Consider the following 21,477-nt stretch of genomic DNA (forward strand, 5'->3'; position numbering starts at 1 on the left):
ATATATAAAGAATTTATAAAACTCATGCAAAAACCAAATAATCCAATTAAAGAATGGGCAGAGGACACAAATAAATATTTTTTCCAAAAAAGACATCCAGATGGCCAATAGACACATGAAACAATGCTCAACATCATTCATCGTCAGGGAAATGCAAATCAAAACCACAATGAAATATCACCTCATATCTGTCAGAATGGCTAAAATCAACAATCCGAGAAACAACAGGTGTTGGTGAGGATATGGAGAAAGGGGGACCCTTGTGCACTGTTGGTGGGAAGGCAAACTGGGGCAGCCACTATGGAAAACAGTATGGAGTTTCCTCAAAAAATTAAAAATAGAACTACCCTATGATCCACTAATTTTACTACTAGGTATTTACCCAAAGGACACAAAAATACTATTTCAAAGAGATACATGCACCCTGATATTTACAGGAGCATTATCAATAATAGCCAAATTATGGAAAGGGGACAAATGTCTGTCGACAGATGAATGGATACACCACATCTGTGTATGTATAGCTATAAAACACAATGGAATATTACTCAGCCATAAAGAAGAATGGAATCTTGCCATTTGCAGTAATGTGTATGGATGGAACTAAAGGGTAGTATGCTAAGAGAAATAAATCAGAGAAAGACAAATGCCATATGATTTCACTCATATGTGGAATTTAAGAAAGAAAACAAATGAACAAAGAAAGGAAGGAACAACAACAACAACAAAAAACCCAGACTCTTACATACAGAGAACAAACTGGTGGTTTCCAGAAGAGAGGTGGGTGGAGGACGGGTGAAATAAATAAAGGGTACGTACTTCAATAAAGAAACAAAATGCAAGTGGGAAAAAGTTACATGGATTATTTCTCAATGGGATAATATCTTAGTGTGTTTCAAAGGTTGGATATACCTAGTCATTATATAATGGAAGAAACTGTTTTTATGTTAATTTTAGCATTTACAACTATTTCTTATTCTGTCATTCACATAAGAAAACCTGGAATTCTATACTGATACTAAAGTGAGTTCTAGAAAGATAGGTCCACTATTTAGTTTCAAGGGCAATGATGAAATACATGAGCATTCCTTCAAATTGTGTTTGGTGACTTACACACACAAAGCATGATGGACTGAGAACACCAAGTTGATTATTATCTTATAGGCAAAAAGAACCTAGTCAGATAAAGTAATTCACAGTGACAATGGGCATTTATTGAGAGAACTGTGTGAGCCAGGCACCATATTCACTGCTCTGTATGCATTTTCTTGTTTATATTCATGAGAATTTTGTTATACAGTCTTGTAACTTGCAGATGTGATGCTTACAAAAATTAAGAAATCTGTCCAAGTTTATGAAGCCCAGTAGTGGCTAAAAAATAACACAGCACTGCCTGGGTGGCTCAGTTGGTTAAGCATCTGCCTTAGTCTCAGGTCATGATCCAGACTGGGATCCAGTCCTGGGATGAGCCTTGTGTGGGGCTCCCTGCTCAGTGGGGAGACTGCTTCTCCCTCTGCAAACCAACCCCCCCCACCCCCCGCTCCTGTGCACACTCTCTCTCAGGTTTGTCTTCATCATGGTGTTTTTAGAAGAGAGATATAGATTTAAATATTAAAACTTAAAAAATAAGTGTTAAGACTTTATTTTTATGGCCGTTATGTTTCATATTCATTAACCTTATTTTTCATGCTCTTGTGATTTAGCATATTCATAACATTGGATTAAACTTTAATCCACAGTGACTTAAATGAAGGCTCCCCACATTCCCTCACTAGTTCCTGTCACACAGATGGAACAGGAGCCCGCGTTCATTTCCTGCCCACAGATGGGCCTAGTTTTTGGGTTTTTTTTTTGTTTTTTGTTTTTTTTTTTGTATCTTTGATCTCAGCTCCACCCCACTCTCTCATTTTAGCCCTAACACCAAACAGGAAATCCACAAAGAGCCTGCCCCTCAGAAGCAGTTGTCTCCACATCACCTGGCCTTGCCTGCTGGGATGTGTGTTTTGAGCTCACTACCCCAGCGTTCTAGGTCTCCAGTGCAGACAGGTCTTTTCTTGTGATTGCCTGCTCTTGCTGAGGGCATAAATCCTTCTTCCACTCGGCTCTTCTGTGACTTCAATCTCTTTCCTGTAGTGTCTCCTTCCCCCCTAGTGTGGATGCTTCATTCGAGCCCTCTGTTGCAAAACAGCAGCAAGACCTCCACCTGTCCCCGTATGTCTTGGGGACACGGGGACTTGTCAATCTATTCCTGGCCTGTTGACATGACTACCCCATGTTCAGGTCCAAATCTCATCTCTCTGGCTTACAAGATTCCAGATTCTGAAACCAAGCACCAGATAAAACCATGTGCTTGTTCGCTTACCAATGTCATCTTCCTCATCTAACCCAGTGTACGTGATGGCGGCACCTCTCAGTCACTTGCACCAATAACACAGTGTTCCAAAACATGTTTTCTTACTAGAAACCATAAGAAAACTATATGACATTGTTTCAACAAACATTAAAAAAAAATATATATGTATATATATATTTTTTTAAGACTTTGAGAGAGACAGAGCAAGAGCAGGGTGGGGGGAGAGAGGGAAGCAGACTCCCTGCTGAGCAGGGAGACCCATGCGGGGCTTGATCCCAAGACTCTGGATCATGACCTGAGCTGAAATCAAGTCAGACACTTTAACCGACTGAGCCACCCAGGCTTTCCCACTAAAACAGAAAAATTTTAATTATTAACTAAATGGAGAACTAACAAGAAAAATGCAACCTCCCTCCCCTTCTGTCACAATTATTTTATCTTCCTAGAGGAATAGCTTAAAGTGACCAGAAATTTAAGTAAACATCTTTCCTTTGTTTTTATGCTTTTAAATTTTAATAACATTTCTTTTTTTTTTTTTTTAAGATTTTTATTTTTTTTACTTAACAGAGATCACAAGTAGGCAGAGAGGCAGGCAGAGAGAGAGGCGGGGAAGCAGGCTCCCTGCCAAGCAGAGAGCCCAATGAGGGGCTTCATCCTAGGACCTTGGGACCATGACCTGAGCTGAAGGCAGAGGCTTTAACCCACTGAACCACCCAGGCACCTCTAAATTTTAATAACATTTCTAAATTTTTCCAAATTATATCTCTAGAGTTAGCCAGAATCTAGATCAAGAAATAGAGCATTATCTGCCCTCCCCCCTCAAAAACAACTATTCTGATTTGACTATGTCTTCCTGTTTGAACTTTATATAAATAGGCTTAGGTAATTTTTGGTCTGAATTCATCTGCTCACATTGCATTTCTGAGAGCCATCTGTGCTGCTGCATGCAGACATAATTTATCCATTTTCATTGCTCTGCAGAACTCTATTGTACAAATATACTATAGTTGATGCATGTACTGGGGCTGGACAGCGACATTTTCAACTTTTAGATGTTACAATAAGGAACATAGCTACAAAAAGTAGATTTGTGGTACCTATCTTTTATGAGCATATGTGTGCATTTCTGCTGTACCAATATTTAGGGGTAGAAATTCTGAGTCAGGGTTATGCATATGTTCCCACTTGACAGATAATGCTTTCCATAATGTTGTACTAACTTACATCCCATCAGCAATATCTGCGAGCCCTGATGTTGCAGAATTTGGTTTCTTTGGTCTCTTAGCCATTCTGATGAACATAGGGTGGTCTCAAAATAATTACAAATTCTTTTGTAATTTCCTAGTAGTTAACAAAACTGAATGCCTCTTTACGTGTTTTGGTATTTGTTTTATGTTTTTGTTTTTGTTGTTGTTTTTGCCAATTTTTCTACCTTCATGTAGGGCCTATTCCAGTCTTACTGCTATCTTTTTATCTTGGGCGTTTTGTTTTGAATCATCATTTTGTTAGAGTTCCGTACACTCTGGATTGGAGATCTTTGATACTAGTTCATAACCTATCTTGGGGTCTTTTGGCTTCAGGTGGTAATAAAGTCTTTCAAATTATTATGAACCTTGGGGTGCCTGGGTGGCTCAGTGGGTTAAGCCTCTGCCTTCTCAGGTCATGGTCTCAGGGTCCTGGGATGAAGCCCCGCATTGGGCTCTCTGCCAGCAGGGAGCCTGCTTCCCCCTCTCTCTCTGCCTGCCTCTCTGGATACTTGTGTTCTCTCTCTCTCTCTCTCTCAAATAAATAAATAAAATCTTTAAAAAAATAAAATAAAAAGGTAACACCAAAAAAAAATTACTATGAACCTCATTGACTTTGTCTTTTTATAGATTACTTGGATCATAAGAGGCCATTGACTGCCTAGGTGAAAAAATCCTGGGAACAAATAAAAGGAAGCACTATAGAAAGGAGATAGGTTTATAAAAACTAGTGTAGCTAAAGTTTCAGAATCTACTTGATGGGAAGCTCTAGTTTACAGTTTTGTTATTCTTATGCTTAAACTATTGTCTTGTGAATTCAGACATTGTCTTGTGAATTCAGAAGCCCAGCATTGGGCTCTCTGCTCGGCAGGGAGCCTGCTTCCCTCTCTCTCTCTGCCTGCCTCTCTGCCTACTTGTGATCTCTCTGTCAAATAAATAAATAAAATCTTAAAAAAAAAAAAAAAAACTACTCAGAAGAATCAGCCATTTTTTAGGACTCATTTGGATCTAACTTTTCGTCATAATACATATTAAAGGAATCTAGTATTTTACTCTTCCTACTGGCAATATTAACAGGTGATTCAAAATTAAAATGTATTTAGAGAGATATGAACAAAACTTTTTAAAAATACAATTTATCACTTTTGCTTAGATTGGTGTTCTCAGCCGTTTGTGTCAGGTCAGGATGACGCCAAGTAAAACAGAGATTTAAGAAATTATGGGACATTTTCAGACAGAAGTAATTCTCATTTGCCTGAATCATCTCTGGGATTGTGTTTGACAATGCAGCCCTCACTTCCACTAGGATTCTGGGATTTTTAAGATGAGTGTCAACATTCCTACCAGAGGGAGGAAGACTCGATCCTTGAAACAGTATGGGAGCACAAACACAATTATTACTGCCCCACAACATATAAAATCTCCTACCAGGAAATGTAGAAGATGATATTTCCCCATCCACACCCTGAATTGTTATGCATTTGATCACTTAAAAGACATGCAGGCCTTAAATAAATTTATAAACCCAACAGAGTGTGAACAGACTCTGGAATGCATGAGACACCAATGAATTCAGGAAAGGCAAAATGATTTGGCCATTCATTGAATAAAGTATTTTCTTTTCCTGTAGCATGTCCAATGGCTTAAAACCCATAAAAATTCCTCAAGCTCTTGGGGCGCCTGGGTGGCTCAGTGGGTTAAAGCCTCTGCCTTTGGCTCAGGTCATGATCCCAGAGTCCTGGGATCAAGCCCCGCATTGGGCTCTCTGCTTGGCAGGGAGCCTGCTTCCTCCTCTCTCTCTCTGCCTGCCTCTCTGCCTACTTGTGATTTCTGTCTGTCAAATAAATAAATAAAATCTTTAAAAAAAAAAAATTCCTCAAGCTCTCTATTCTTAAGGAAATTTCCAGTTATGAGAGTCACTTTTCATCTAGTTGTAAGGACCCGAAAACTTCCTCATTTTTCAGAAACATATAGCTCGGTTAAAAAAAAAAAAAATAGATCCCTTTCTATTTTAAGCAAAAGAAATCAAGACAGTTCTTAATTAAGTTACATTCAAACCAAGAAGTGTAGATTAAGTTACTACCGTGTGAACGCAAGATTTGAGATCTCCCTTCTGTGATAATAGAAAGGCTGACTTGTATAGAGAAGGAAAAGAGAAAGAATAAAACTTATATATGCAAAATTATTTTATCTGAACAGTCCATTTGCAGCAAAGGAAAGCCATGGTCTCATCCATTTATACCAATACCAATAAAACTGTAATTTTATACTTGTTCATACCAATAAAGACACAGGCTACGTATCAGAAACTTTATGGATGTCGACTTGCACAAGGGAAAAATGTGTGCCTGGATTCTTGGAAACAGAGTATTTAGTCATCATTTGTTTGCATATTCCCCACAGATTTCCAAAAATAGGTATAAGGCCGTTTCCAAAACTCTGTTAAGGTTTAATAACATAAAAACAGTTAAAGGGGACGATGACAGAGAAAAAAAGCAAATCCTTTCAAGGAAACCAGACGGAAAGCTAGCATGCCACGCGTGCCTTGCATTTATCTTCTACAATTGCTAACGATGAATCAAATATTTGACTTAAAGACTCCAGCAGACAAAGCAAAAGGAAAACATCATTCACTACAACATAATCCAAGACCATATAACAAAAGTATACCAGTTGTTAGGAAAAAAAAACAATTTTCTTGACAAGTGGTGTCTCCATTGGAGGTAAATAAACGGAGAAGTATGACGAATGCCTGAAATTCAAAAAGATACCAAACCTAAGCTCTTAATTTTGGCAAGAAGAGAAACTCCCAGGGAAATAAGAGATCCGGTAACTCTCAGTGTTGGAATCAGGCTCAAGAAAGTTTCATTGAGGGGTGCCTGGATGGCTCAGTGGGTTAAAGTCTCTGCCTTCTGCTCAGGTCATGATCCCAGGGTCCTGGGATCGAGCCCCACATCGGGCTGTCTGCTTGACAGGGAGCCTGCTTCCCCCCACCTCTCTGCCTGCCTCTATGTCTACTTGTGATCTCTTTCTCTGCCAAATAAATAAATATTTTAAAAAGTTTCATTGAAAAAGTATTTGTACTTCTCTAAGAATCAGTAGTCTGTTCACATAGTTCATAGAGAAATGTCCTGACTAAAGAAGGTAAAATCCACGGCTATATGTAAAAGAAATAAAAATAAAAATTTAAACAAACACCAATTTGAGGTGGTTAAGCACAGTATATCTATAATGCCATTAAATTTGTGGGGAAGCATGACATTTGAATTATAATAGAGAAAACAAAAGCAAAATATAATGTGTCTAAGTTCTAAATTAGACACCTAGTAATTCAGTCGTAGGGTCATAGCCAAGAAGGCCAACAGGCCCTGAGGCACCTGTGCCTTTTGAAATAATAGGTGTTTGCATAAAACTGTGTTTCCCATAGTTGGCAAAGGGGAATCAAAATCAGTATTTTAGGAGACCTTTGTTCAAACTGCTCCTTGTTAACATGTCTATTGTATGGAGTGCCAAGGAAGAAAATGGTCCTAAGATAAGCCATTGGTTTCCAGTGACAGAGACCACAAAAACTGAGACATGCACGGTGTTTTCGATTTCAGAATTAAGGAATCCACACTCTTGACCTTTAAATGTAGTTCTCAAATACAACAGTTTTCTCAGGGCACTTGGCATTCCCCCCCCACCCCCCGCACACATACCACGGTTTCTCTAAGGTTAAGGAACATACAAGTATCAGAAATAGTTAAAGGCTTTAAAAGGCACCCAGTCCTAAAGCAGTTATTTTGCCTGAGGGAAGATAAGAGTGGCCGGGAGAGTTGAAGTGTAACGCCCACCACTACTTAATTTCTGAGACTGAGTCCCAAGTGATCTGAACCAGGCCCCCACTCTGGCACCGGGGAGATGGCTGAGTGTGGTCTCCGGGCAGGGATGCCCTCCTGACCAGCTGTGGACAGGTGACATATGGCTCCAGTGCCTGTGTGTGCTCATCCGTAAATTGAGAATAATGTAAAAACCCCACAGAGTTTCGGAGGAGTCTGAACGAGTTAATTCCTGAGAAGCACTTAACAGTACAGAGCACCGTGCAAACATAAGGGATGGGGTCGCTATTAGTATCTTCCTGGATGTGAGCCAGGCATGGGTCTAGTACAAGACGCCGTGCTGAGGAAACACGGTAAACCTCACTAATGGGCTAGAATTGTTTTCCATCAGACCCGAATGAGCAGGCACAGCGCTGAGCCTCAGGAGCCTTTGGAGGCACCAACCTCCACTGTTCACCTTGTGGATTTCTACATGCTTTGCCCCTAAGGACATCTGCATCCTCTTACAGTGCCCCCAGTTTTTTTCTCTCAACAGCATTATTCTGCTAAATCCCGCATCTCATGCTTATTGAGAAAATGTAATAAAGAATTAAGGATCTGACAGTGAGAACTGTTCCCTTGTTAATGCTTTTTCAGAATCATATTTTCCTTTAGTCCATAACTTTCTTATATCTGGGCCCTCTAATAACTCAGAGATGCAATATTCATCATCTTTTTGACATTCAGTAGACATCGAGTCAACATTTTAATTCAATTTTTCTGACACTGAGTTTTTCTCATCTGCAGTCTGTAGAGAGAGGGACTTATTACATACACTAACTTCTGGAAAATATCTTCAGAAGTCAGAGATTTCCTGATCATACTTACTTAACCTCTCCCTAGATTTGCATTAAGTCAGGCTCTTTGTTCCAGTTAAAAAGACATGCAGTAAATTGGAAAAATTAGTTACTAAATTGAGCAGAGCTTCTAAAACCAGATCTGATTTGTTATTTTAATAGAGGGAATCATGATTCACTGAGGCCACCTCAATTCGAAAAGCAATTAGTTGCCTTGTTAATTGCCTCCTAATTTTTCATAGAAACTTAACATGTTCTTTTATTTCTGCCAACATTCCATTTCTGCCACAATTCTACTCCTCACTTCCCATGGGAAGCAGGGGCTATGGAAGTTACCAGCAAAGTCCTTAAAAAAAGTAAACTGGACCGAATTCTCACTTCACTGGTTATGGGCTGAGTAATACTGGGAAAGTTACTAAACCTTACTAATAGCCCTTGCCCCCAACAGTGCAATAAAAAATAATGCACACCTACCGTAGAAGTAGGTGTTTTCCTTGTTTGCTTGTATTTAAATAAATTCCATAGGCTAAAATATGAAGAGTTTTTGACAGTCCTCAGGAAAATAATGACAAATAAATGGCAGCTTCTGTTATCAGTAAGGTTTATGATTCAGTGATTAATATTTTCCAAAGGACAAAGAGGACCAAAAACGTTCATGTTCAAATGTTCAGCTTAATCTTCCTTAGCTCACACAGAAAGTTATGAGTAATATTTCAAATACTCATGAATTTTTCCAACCTTGTTTTCATCGGTTACAGGGTTGCTTTTGAGGAGTTTTTTTTTTTCCTGTGTTCTGCACAGTTTCTTTGACTTTTAAAGATATATATGTTGCAAAATAATTGCTTTTAGCTTATTGCTTTGCTTTTCATCATTTACAGCATGTCATAGTGATCTGTTATTCTGATGTAACCAAATTTATCAGTCATTTTTAATCAGCAGAGGACATTTCAGTAAGCGATATTCAACTAATGGCCTTGACCCAAAGTTAGGGGCATCTAAATTTCCTGAGGGCTTTTTTAAAAAAATATATTTTATTTATTTATTTGAGAGAGAGGGAGAGAGAGCACAAGCAGGGAGAGTGGCAGAGGGAGAAGCAGATTCCCCGCTGAGCAAGGAGCCCGATGTGGGGCTTGATCCCAGGACCCCTGGATCATGACCTGAGTGGAAGGTAGATGCTTAACCGACTGAGACCCCCAGGTACCCCCTAGAGCTTTTTCAACATAAAATTTGCTGGAGATCCTGAAACATACTCCCTGCAGGCTGAGAGCATCACGACCAGATATTTGCAGCCAATACTGATAGCCATAATGTTGTGTTGGAGAACAAAACTTTAAAATCCAGTTACATAATCAATGAAAAACAGACTAAAGCAAATCTTCACCTCTGAAGCTGAATGTAAGATTCACATCCACATCAAACTAAGAGGGATGGGTACCAATGAGGAATGACAATTTTGGAAGGAACACTTTTCATATTCTGCCAACATTGGAGATGCCTTTACCCTTTGGGACTTTTTTTTTTTTTTAATGGAGCTAAAATAGCCATCCCATAAAACATACCATTTAAACCATTTTTCAGTGTACGCATCAGTTGCCTTCAGTACAATCACATTACTATGTGAGCATCACCACCATTCCCGTCTAGCATGTTTTCATCTTCCCAAATTGAAGCTCTGCTGCCTTAACCATGAACTCCCGTCCCCCTCCCCACTGGTCCTGGCAAACCACCATTCGCTTTGCCGTCTCAGAACCTCATAAAAGTGGAATTGTACATTTGTCTTTTTGTGTCTGGCTTATTTCACTTAAGGTCTTTAAGGTTTAGGCGTGATGTAGCATCGGTCAACACTGCCTTCTTCTGCAGACTGGATACTAGTCCACTGCAGGTAGGCACCGCGATCGAGTTCATCCAGTCACCTGCTAATGGGCATCGAGGTTGTTGCCGCCTTTCAGCTATTGTGAATGATGCTGCCCAGAACAATCCTGCACCTGGTTGTGTTCCTGCCTTCAGTTCTTTGGGGTGTACACCAGAGGTGATACGTTCAACTGATGTTATTTCTTGTATCAAAGACTGGAGAGAGAAATTACTATTGATTTTCTTCTCTCTCTCCCTGCAGTTAAAACAACTGATGGCTTGTGACCAATAGAAATCAATTTGGTGGGACTGGTGGTGACAGAGATATCAACATGAAACCGTAGTGAATGCTGATTTTCCCAAATTAATACTTGTGTTCTGAGTCCTCTTGACACAACCCAAGAAGTACTTTAATGTGACATGAACGTTCACATTTTTGAGCCAGAAACCAAATCTCTTATGTGTCTGTATAAATAAAAGACTGACTTATTTACTCTTTTGTCTAGTTACTAGAATGTCAACTCCGTAAGGGCTGAGCGGGAGTCTTTTCTGTTCACCTCCTTATTTTCAGCATATGCTAGGAATACAATATATATTTTCTAAGAAAATGAACTTGGAACCAGTCTCTAAGCATATCAGATATGCTGCTTCAGGGCACATATACACAACTTTCTTTTATGGTCATTTATACAGCAGAATTCATTTGAATCATGCTCTCATTGTGTTGCCTTTACCGTCAAGTATCTTTAGCAATGTCCTTAATCCACTCTCCATATTTAAAGCTAGTGAGTATAGTTTTATTCACCGATATTTTAAAGTCTCACCTTTTTTAGTCAACTCTATGTTTCCTCTTCCCTTTCCTGCATGTTACACAATTTTTTAAATTTAAATATAAGATTTATGATTACGCATCCCATGATGAATTACAAGAAATTAACTTGCATGTATAGTAGATAAAATAGGGAGCACCCCACTACCACACAGTGATTGGTGTGAGAGCTCCTTCCCGGTTTCGTGAGGGGTCTTTCCGTCAAGTTTCTGTACTCAGGCTGGTCTGATGCACTGCTGTTTCCAATAAGATTTCTGCAGCTTTAAGCATGAATTGAAAAGGACTGCTTAACTCACTTTCACTCTGATTAAACTTGGAAAGAAGGAGATTCCAAGCATCAAGGCTACAGACAGCTCTTGAAAGCATCCCCCAGTTAAGATTCATTACTCCAATCAGCTCCTGAGCTCCCTGCTTCCAATCACTGCTCCACAAACACGCTCCATGCTTCTTCCTTCTGGGTTCTGATGTCCTGTTTCCTCTGCTTAGACGCACAGGCTCTGCCTCATTTAAGCTTCACTGGGAGAAAGTCTAACCACCCTTCAGGGCCGCTCAAATTCTTCACCTCCCTGGCAGCGAGCTATTCCTGTTCTTTTACCAACTGAAGTGTCTCCTTCCTTTGAATCCATGGGACAATCTGTGCTTTCCTAACAGAATTGATTACTATAGCACATATTTGCATCAATGCATTCTTGTTAAAGTCCTCTCCTCCCACCCTTCCTCTTTCCCTCTCTCTCCATTCCTCTTCTCTAACTCGTGTGGAATATTACACTGCACAAAGCTGGCCTCCTGGAAAGAACCCAAGTACCTCCTGGTAAAAGGAAAAGTGGGGTGTCCCTCAGAGTTGTCAGTAGTCCCGGAGAAACTAGTCCCACCTGTCTACCTCATCACATCAAGTCCACGTGTTCATTCCAAAACACCTGTCACCACCCAGATACGTCTGCCCACATAGCCCTTTCCCTTCTAGGGGGACCCAGATTCCCACCTCACCTCTCCCACCAGACTTTCCCAGGGGTCCCCTGGAGCTCACAGCCCATTATTACCTATATTCCCTAAGTATCCCAGCCTTCTCTCAGACTATTAACTTTCTGATTTCTTGTCCCCAAACTGTCCCCTCCCCTCCAGGAGATATGGCTTTCTGTAGCCATCTCAGAGAGCTACCCCTATACTTCAGTTGGCAGAGAGCCTGGGGCAGACTGGCAGGTATCTCTCTATCTGGATGGAGGCTTCTAGAATATCCTTCCACCTCCTTTGGCACCTTCTCCCAATTCCTCTCAAGCACCTGCCATCATCAGATTGTATCACTCATAAGTATCTCACTACAATCATCTATAGGCCTCTGGAGAAATCCCCTTTATTAATGGGCTATTTTCATGTTCAGCTCATTTTTCTTTTTTTCCACTATAAATGTTCTCATTATCATGAACAGTCATAGAAAAATCCTCAGGCATTCTATTCGCAGCAGCATCTGACTTTTGATCACTCCCTCTCTTACCAATATGCTCTTTATGGGGTACACAGACCATGTTCCCTTGGCATTCCTGTCCCCTCATGGCAGCAGCTTCTTGGTATCCTCTGAAGGACTCTCTCCACGAGGTCTAAGAGGTGAGTGCCAGGGTCTGTGGACCTTTCCATCTATGCCATATTCTAGGTCATTTCATCCTGGCCCATGATTTCATCCCTGAATCTAGATCAGCATCTGTGACTGCTTTGCCTTATTAAAAATCTCCAAAAATGAACTCTCGATTTCTGCTATGACAGAACCCAGGGGAGGGATGGGGACCTGCTTGGAACAAAACCTAAGGGTCATTCTTGATTTTCTCTCATGCCCCACATACAATCCATCAGCATATCCTCTTGGCTGTCTTGGACTCCCTCCTGACCATGTCCCCAAACCACTGCTGTGGTTCAGCCCACTGTCATGTCTCTTCTGGAAAGTAATACATTGGGCTCTGTGGCTTCTCTTGTCCAAAAATGCTGTTCACCACCCACACACTAACCCTGTACAACATCCAGAATAATCCTCTTACATCGGGTTATGTCACACCTCTGAACAAAACCATTCAAAGACTTCCTTTCTAACACATCAAGGGTAAACCCCATGTTCTGGTCCTGGGCTACATTTCCAATCTCATCTCCAACCAATCTTCCAGCCATGCTGACCTCCAGGCTCCACTAGCTTGAAGGACTGGACAGAGGAATGAGCAGAATGCTCCTGACCTAGGAATCCACAAGTCTTGCCCTGGACCACATACATGACTTTGTATTAAGTTGTTACTGATTTTATCCATCAGTGATGTGTTTCTTTCACTGGTTTGAAGTACTGGGGTGGTAACACTGTTTTTGTTTGTTTTTTTGAACTGCTCTATGTTCAACTTCAAGAACAGTACACACTATGAGTACTCAAAAAAATGTCTGCCAACTAAATGAATGAACTGAACCAATCAACACTTTATGGGACTAAAATGTAAAACTCCTTTGGAGTTGCTTTTTACTTGCAAATCATGCAATTTACATATAATGTGTTGACCATTTGTGGACCACTTTTAGTTCTAAGGGGGATTCTGATCAGGAGTCAGTTTTTGGCACTATGAAGGAGCTATTTGGCAAGCACACTATACATGTTCATTTGCTTGGCTGATTTTCCTCTTTCATACTTCTGTGCATAAGACGATAAGGCTATATGTAAGAAGAGTTCTACTCATAGTTCTCCTGTTATCAAGAAAAGAAAGGCAATTCACTGATCATGACTGAAAGTAGACGCAACCACCAGTTGGATTCACCCAGGGAAATTTAGGTTTTATGTGTGTGTATTAATGCTATTTAAAAAAATATTCTTAAAATACTTTCAGAAAAATAATTGTAATTAAGAATATGAAATGCTGGGAGGCTTGCATGGCTCAGTTGGTAAAGTGTCATCTGCCTTCAGCTCAGGTCATGATCCTGGGGTCTTGGGACTGAGCCCCATATTGGGCTCCTTGCTCAATGGGCAGTCTGCTTCTCCCTCTGCCCCTTACACCACTCTTGTGTTCTAGCTCTCTCTGTGACAAATAAATAAAATCTTAAAATAATCTCAAATGTTCTAGCTTCTAAAATTTCTCCCCAATGTAATACAGTATTTATCAATTTATTTCTCAGTAACAAACCTATTGTAACTTTATATGCTGCTAACCATTTACAAAATCTTTCAACATATTTGATGAAGACTTATTGGAGAGAAATGAAGAATTATCAACTTTAGTCTTGGATGTTGTGCTTTTAAAAAATTCTAAGTAGGGGTGCCTGGGCAGCTCAGGTCATGATCTTTGGTTCAGGCCATGATCTCAGAGTCCTGGGATCCAGCCCCATGTTGGGCTCCTTGCTCAGTGGGAGCCTGCTTCTCGCACTCCCCCTGCCTGTTCCCCTTGAATGTACTCTCTCTCTGTCAAATAAATTAATCTTTAAAACAAAAGAGTCTAAGTAGGTTTGTGATTTTTTTCTGACATATCTGAGTTTTTTTAACTTTTAGTAAAGTGCTAAAGTTAGTAGTGTTATGTTTTACATTTATTTCAGATTTTTAATTTTAAAAAATACTGCAGAAAAAAATAATTTATCACATGATTCCTTCTATTAGAAAAACAGTAATTTTATATTTGCTGCTAGAAACTCCACATTGCAAATGTTTGGAGTTACCCTGAATTAAACCTATGAGAAGCATACAAATCTAGTGGGAGCCATACATTTTAATGATTTAATATCTTATTCAGAGTAAATTATCATAAGTAATTTTTTCCTATTTTCTAGTAAAAATAGAACATAAAAGTTGCACAGTATTTGCCTCATAACTATTCTGTATTTAGTTTGGCTAATTAAACTCATGGATCTCTGAGTTTCAGACTTTTGTTTAAACAACATGAATAAGTCCTCAGTCAATACAAACTACGTGGTTACACTTTATCTGCAAAGTCTGAGCTCTTTGTTTTAACATTAGTTCGGTATCTTAATAAATGTTTTCGTACCTTAACTCTGAGCACAGAAGTAAACATTCTTGCATCTTCAGATATACCTCCAATGTAGAATTTTTTCTGAAACACTGGGGGATGATCATTTTCATCCTGAATCTCAATATACACTTTAGCCGTATTGCCTGGAGGATAAGAAATAATATATTTTTAATTGGTGGCTATTCACTAGAAAAAATGCACTGGAGTAAATACTTATTATACTTGCTTTTTTTTTCTCTCTCTCTCTGAAACAATGGAAATGGCTTAAATGGAAAGTCATTCCTGAATGGCAAGTCTAATCCCCCGAGGTCCACAGAGGTCACAGATAATGATGCTTTTGGGCCAATAATGTGAAATTGCTGTTATTTCTTTTAATTACAATGTCTTGGTAATTCATTTTACTTGATTTAATAGGCACTAAAGTATTGTGTTCTGATTTTAATGAAACAATTCAACAGTTCATGCTCACAAACATTTCACACACACTACCAACTACACCAAAGTGACACAAATACATAAACACCTTTACGAAATAAGAGAAACTGACGTCAACTAAAAACAATATTTTTTTCCTTAAGTGTAAAACTAGCATTGATAGTCTCTCAGTTTAAAAATGTACAATATTGGGGCACCTGGGTGGGTTAAGCCTCTGCCTTCAGCTCAGGTCATGATCTCAGGGTCCTGGGATTGAGCCCTGCATCGGGCTCTCTGCTCAGCAGGGAGCCTGTCCCCCCCCCCTGCCTGCCTCTCTGCCTACTTGTGATCTCTGTCAAATAAACAAAATCTTTAAAAAAAAAATGTACAATATTTTCTTTTTTTATTTTTAGGATGAAAAGTAAACAGTGGTTGGGTGAGGGGTTTATTTCTACAAAGAGAAACCAAGTTTAATCATAATGTTACAGCCTGTTGTTTATCCACTGAAAAAAGTATAGCTGGAGAGATCAGTGAGGTCGTGTGAGTCATCTATACTGGGGTGTGATGTCTACCATATTAAATATGCCATAAAGAACACATTTCATCATCAAATGTTAGAATCTCACTCCTTCCATCATCATCATCACTCTAATGAAAAATGTAGCACCTGTCACTAGTCCACAAATAACCCTCTACAAGGAACCCAATATACAAAAATAACTCGGGGTGCCTGGGTGGCTCAGTTGCTTAGACGTCTGCCTTCTGCATGATCTCTGGCTCCTGGGATTGAGTCCTGTGTCAGGGCCCCCTGCTCAGTGGGGAGTCTGCTTCTCCTCTCCTCTTGTGCTCTGTGTCTCTCACAAATAAAGATATGTGTGTGTGTGTGTGTATGTGTGTGTGTGTATCAAAATACTATGCAGCCACCAAAAAAAAAAAGAAATTTTGCCATTTGCAATGACATGGATGAAACTAGAAGGTGTTATGCTAAGTGAAATAAGTCAATCAGAGAAAGACAATTATCATATGATCTCTGATTGAGGAATCTGAGAGGCAGGGGGAGGCTGTGGGGGAAGGGAGGAAAAAATTAAGCAAGATGGGATCAGGAAGGGGACAAACCAAAAGAGACTCTTAATCTCACAAAACAAACTGAGGGCTGCTGGGGGGTGGGGGGTTAGGGAGAGGGTGGTTGGGTTATGGACATTGGGGAGGGTATGTGCTATGGTAAGTGCTGTGAAATATGTAATCCTGAGGATTCACAGACCCCTGGGGCAAATAATACATTATATGTTAATAAAAAATTTAAAAAAAAAAATCAGTGAAGGAGCCCAGACTTGGGTGTCAATCATATTGGCTGGCCTCCTGATTTCAAATCTCCTGGTCTGTTAAAGTATGGAGAACAATAAAAACAAAACAAAACAAAAAAAACAAAAACAAAACAAACAAAAAAAAAAATCGTAAAACAATATTTAAAAATAATTCACAAACCAGGAAAAATGAGGAATCGCTTGGTAATCCCTTTGCAACAAGTAGACTGAAATGATAGAAGCGTTCTGATGTCTTACCAATGTGAACTTTTCTCATATATTTCAATTAGGATCAAATATAGGGCAATTGAGCTACAAATTATTTATCAGGGAAAACTTAAAGTTGTTGCTTTATCATATCCCCAACTACAACAAAGTAACACCGATCTATAGCACCATAGGCACATCGTGGGTGTACAGTAGATCTGTGTTGATTAAGTACAAGGAATAACCTGCATTGTCTTAGAACTGAAAAACAGGCTGCTTTCTGCTTGCCTAGAAAAAGGTCAGAGAGGTGAGAGAGTTATTTTCCCGGAGGTTTTAACCCTACCCTGCTGCTACCCATTTAGTTTCCCTCTTATTTATCTCTTTCTGGCCATCCCTGACCTGGAGGAGTTGGAATGGGGAGGAGAGTGTGTTAGCTCAACAGAGAAGGTGCCCTGCAGGGAAGCAAGGCTAATGGCAGTTAGCCTGCTGCAGATCAGGGTGGGGGGGAGTGCTCCGAGCTGCCCCCTGGTGGGCCACCAGCCAAGGTTGGCCAAAATGAACACCACTTTCATCTTTTTTTTTTTTTAAATTTTTAATTTTTTCAGCGTAACAGTATTCATTGTTTTTGCACCACACCCAGTGCTCCATGCAATACGTGCCCTCCCCAATACCCACCACCTGGATCCCCCAACTTCCCACCCCCCTCCCTTTCAAAACCCTCAGATTGTTTTTCAGAGTCCATAGTCTCTCATGGTTCATCTCCCCTTCCAATTTCCCTCAACTCCCTTCTCCTCTCCATCTCCCCTTGTCCTCCATGCTATTTGTTATGCTCCACAAATAAGTGAAACCATATGATAATTGACTCTCTCTGCTTGACTTATTTCACTCAGCATAATCTCTTCCAGTCCTGTCCATGTTGCTACCAAAGTTGGGTATTCATCCTTTCTGATGGAGGCATAATACTCCATAGTGTATATGGACCACATCTTCCTTATCCATTTGTTCGTTGAAGGGCATCTTGGTTCTTTCCACAGTTTGGCCACCGTGGCCATTGCTGCTATAAACATTGGGGTACAGATGGCCCTTCTTTTCACTACATCTGTATCTTTGGGGTAAATACCCAGTAGTGCAATGGCAGGGTCATAAGGAAGCTCTATTTTTAATTTCTTGAGGAATTGCCACACTGTTCTCCAAAGTGGCTGCACCAACTTGGATTCCCACCAACAGTGTAAGAGGGTTCCCCTTTCTCCACATCCTCTCCAACACATGTTGTTTCCTGTCTTGCTAATTTTGGCCATTCTAACTGGTGTAAGGTGGTATCTCAATGCGGTTTTAATTTGAATCTTCCTGATGGCTAGTGATGATGAACATTTTTTCATGTGTCTGATAGCCATTTGTATGTCTTCATTGGAGAAGTGTCTGTTCATATCTTCTGCCCATTTTTTGATATGATTGTCTGTTTTGTGTGTGTTGAGTTTCAGGAGTTCTTTATAGATCCTGGATATCAACCTTTTGTCTATACTGTCATTTGCAAATATCCTCTCCCATTCCGTGGGTTACCTCTTTGTTTTTTTTGACTGTTTCCTTTACTGTGCAGAAGCTTTTGATCTTGATGAAATCCCAAAAGTTCATCTTCGCTTTTGTTTCCTTTGCCTTTGGAGACATATCTTGAAAGAAGTTGCTGTGGCTGATATCGAAGAGGTTATTGCCTATGTTCTCCTCTAGGATTCTGATGGATTCCTGTCTCATGTTGAGATCTTTTATCCATTTTGAGTTTATCTTTGTGTACGGTGTAAGAGAATGGTTGAGTTTCATTCTTCTGCATATAGCTGTCCAGTTTTCCCAGCACCATTTAATGAAGAGACTGTCTTTTTTCCACTGTATATTTTTTCCTGTTTTGTCGAAGATTAATTGACCATAGAGTTGAGGGTCCATACCTGGGCTCTCTACTCTGTTCCACTGGTCTACGTGTCTGTTTTTATGCCAGTACCATGCTGTCTTGGTGATCACGGCTTTGTAGTAAAGCTTGAAATCAGGTTTGAAACTGGAGCTCAATCACAAGGAAAAGTTCCGAAGGAACTCAAACACCTGGAAGCTAAAGGCCACCTTGCTTAAGAATGCTTGGATCAACCAGGAGATCAAAGAAGAACTGAAACAATTCATGGAAACTAATGAGAATGAAGACACTTTGGTCCAAAACCTATGGGATACAGCAAAGGCGGTCCTAAGGGGGAAATGCATAACCATCCAAGCCTCCCTAAAAAAAAATGAAAAATCCAGAATACACCAGCTGTCTCTATACCTTAAAGAACTGGAGAATCAACAACAAATCAAACCAACTCCACACATAAGAAGGGAAATAATCAAGATTAGAGCTGAGATCAATGAGGTAGAAACCAGAGATACAGTAGAACGTATCAATGAAACTAGAAGCTGGTTTTTTGAAAGAATCACTAAGATCGATAAGCCATTGGCCACACTAATCCAAAAGAAAAGAGAGAAAGGCCAAATTCATAAAATTATGAATGAAAAGGGAGAGATCACAACTAACACCAAGGAAGTAGAAACAATCATCAGAAGTTATTATCAACAGTTATATGCCAATAAGCTAAGCAACCTAGATGGAATGGATGCATTCCTGGAAAACTATAAACTCCCAAAATTGAACCAGGAAGAAATTAACAATCTGAATAGGCCGATATCTAGTAATGAGATTGAAGCAGTGATCAAAACCTCCCAAAAAACAAGAGCCCAGGACCTGATGGATTCCCTGGGGAATTCTACCAAACTTTCAAAGAAGAAATAACACTTATTCTCCTGAAGCTGTTTCAAAAAATTGAAGCAGAAGGAAAACTTCCAGACTCTTTCTATGAAGCCAGCATTACCCTTATCCCCAAACCAGGCAAAGACCCTAGCAGAAAGGAGAATTTCAGACCAATATCACTGATGAATATGGATGCTAAGATTCTCAACAAGATCCTAGCAAACAGGATCCAACAGCACATTAAAAAGATTATCTACCATGACTAGGCGGGATTCATCCCTGAGCTACAAGGATGGTTCAACATTAGCAAATCAATCAATGTGATAGAACAAATCAATAAGAGAAGAGAGAAGAACCACATGGTCCTCTCAATTGATGCAGAAAAAGCATTTGACAAAATCCAGCATCCGTTCCTAATTAAAATGCTTCAAAGTATAGAGATAGAGGGAACATTCCTGAACTTCATAAAATCTATCTATGAAAGACCCACAGCAAATATCATCCTCAATGGGAAAAAACTTGCAGCCTTCCTGTTGAGATCAGGAACACGACAAGGATGCCCACTCTCACCACTCTTGTTCAACATAGTATTAGAAGTCCTAGCAACAGCAATCAGACAACAAAGAGAAATAAAAGGTATCCAAATTGGCAATGAAGAAGTCAAACTCTCTCTCTTCGCAGATGACATGATTCTTTATATGGAAAACCCAAAAGACTCCACCCCCAAATGACTAGAACTCATACAGCAATTCAGTAACGTGGCAGGATACAAAGTCAACGTACAGAAATCAGTGGCTTTCTTATACACTAACAATGAAAATACAGAAAGGGAAATTAGAGCATCGATTCCATTTACTATAGCACCAAGAACCATAAGATACCTGGGAATAAACCTAACCAACGAGGTAAAGGGACTGTACTCGAGGAACTACAGAACACTCAAAAAGAAATTGAAGAAGACACAAAAAGATGTAAGACCATTCCATGCTCTTGGATCAGAAGAATAAACATTGTTAAAAATGTCTATACTGCCTAGAGCAATCTATACTTTTAATGTCATTCCGATCAAAATTCCACCGGTATTTTTCAAAGAGCTGGAGCAAATAATCCTAAAATTTGTATGGAATCAGAAGAGACCCCGAATCGCTAAGGAAATGTTGAAAAACAAAAATAAAACTGGGGGCATCACATTACCTGAACACCACTTTCATCTTACTAACTGACCAGCTTTATCTCTAGAATCAAAGGACCTAACAGCTCTAAATTTAACATGTTTTAACAAAAGGAATCCCAAACTACATTTATCACCTTTAAGCTTTTTTTTTAAAATGTTTTAAATTAATGACCATATTTGTTATGGTCCCTATTGGCAATACTTGAGAAAGTGAAGGCTGATTTTAAACTCACTGTAAAGGAATAAATTTATGTGCTGAAATTTATCTACTTTTCTCCTGACATTTTATAAGATGATGACAGAAGGTTAAGTCCCAGGCACAACGTATTATGCCGTCAGGAACAATTGTGCTTTAGATAATCTTTTAAAAAGCAACTGTTAAGTATTGGGAAAAATAACATGAGAATCAGTGTTGTAATTTGAAGTGACACTTACATGCTCATAAACATATTACATGTATACATTTTATAAATTCCAGAGACTGCAATAAAAATATTTAAAAATATATGTTTAGTAGTTATTTAAAATCTCTAAAATTAACATCCATAGAAACATTGAGATAAATATCTACTTACACTAATGACATTCAATGAGCACAAATAATCTGTAAAATAATTTATCCTGCTTTAACCACCAGACTGAAGTTTTTCAAGGTTTCCTTTGACAAAATACTCATCTCACAAAAATCATCATTACCACATAA

The 21,477-nt window shown here is 39.4% G+C and overlaps 1 protein-coding gene across 4 annotated transcripts in view; it reads right to left on the reverse strand.

Annotated features, from left to right (window-relative positions):
- LOC111144760 (protocadherin related 15) overlaps window positions 1-21,477 on the reverse strand; it is an 817,855-nt gene that overhangs the window by 91,086 nt on the left and 705,292 nt on the right. For all 4 annotated transcript variants that reach the window (XM_022499204.1, XM_022499203.1, XM_022499205.1 and 1 more), the window contains exon 25: window positions 14,927-15,054. In XM_022499204.1, coding sequence (XP_022354912.1) covers window positions 14,927-15,054 — 128 coding nt within the window. The remainder of the gene's footprint in view (window positions 1-14,926; window positions 15,055-21,477) is intronic.

Source organism: Enhydra lutris, unplaced genomic scaffold (genome assembly GCF_002288905.1).
Source record: "Enhydra lutris kenyoni isolate GAN:26980312 unplaced genomic scaffold, ASM228890v2 scaffoldscaffold12, whole genome shotgun sequence".
Classification (NCBI taxonomy): Eukaryota; Metazoa; Chordata; class Mammalia; order Carnivora; family Mustelidae; genus Enhydra; species Enhydra lutris.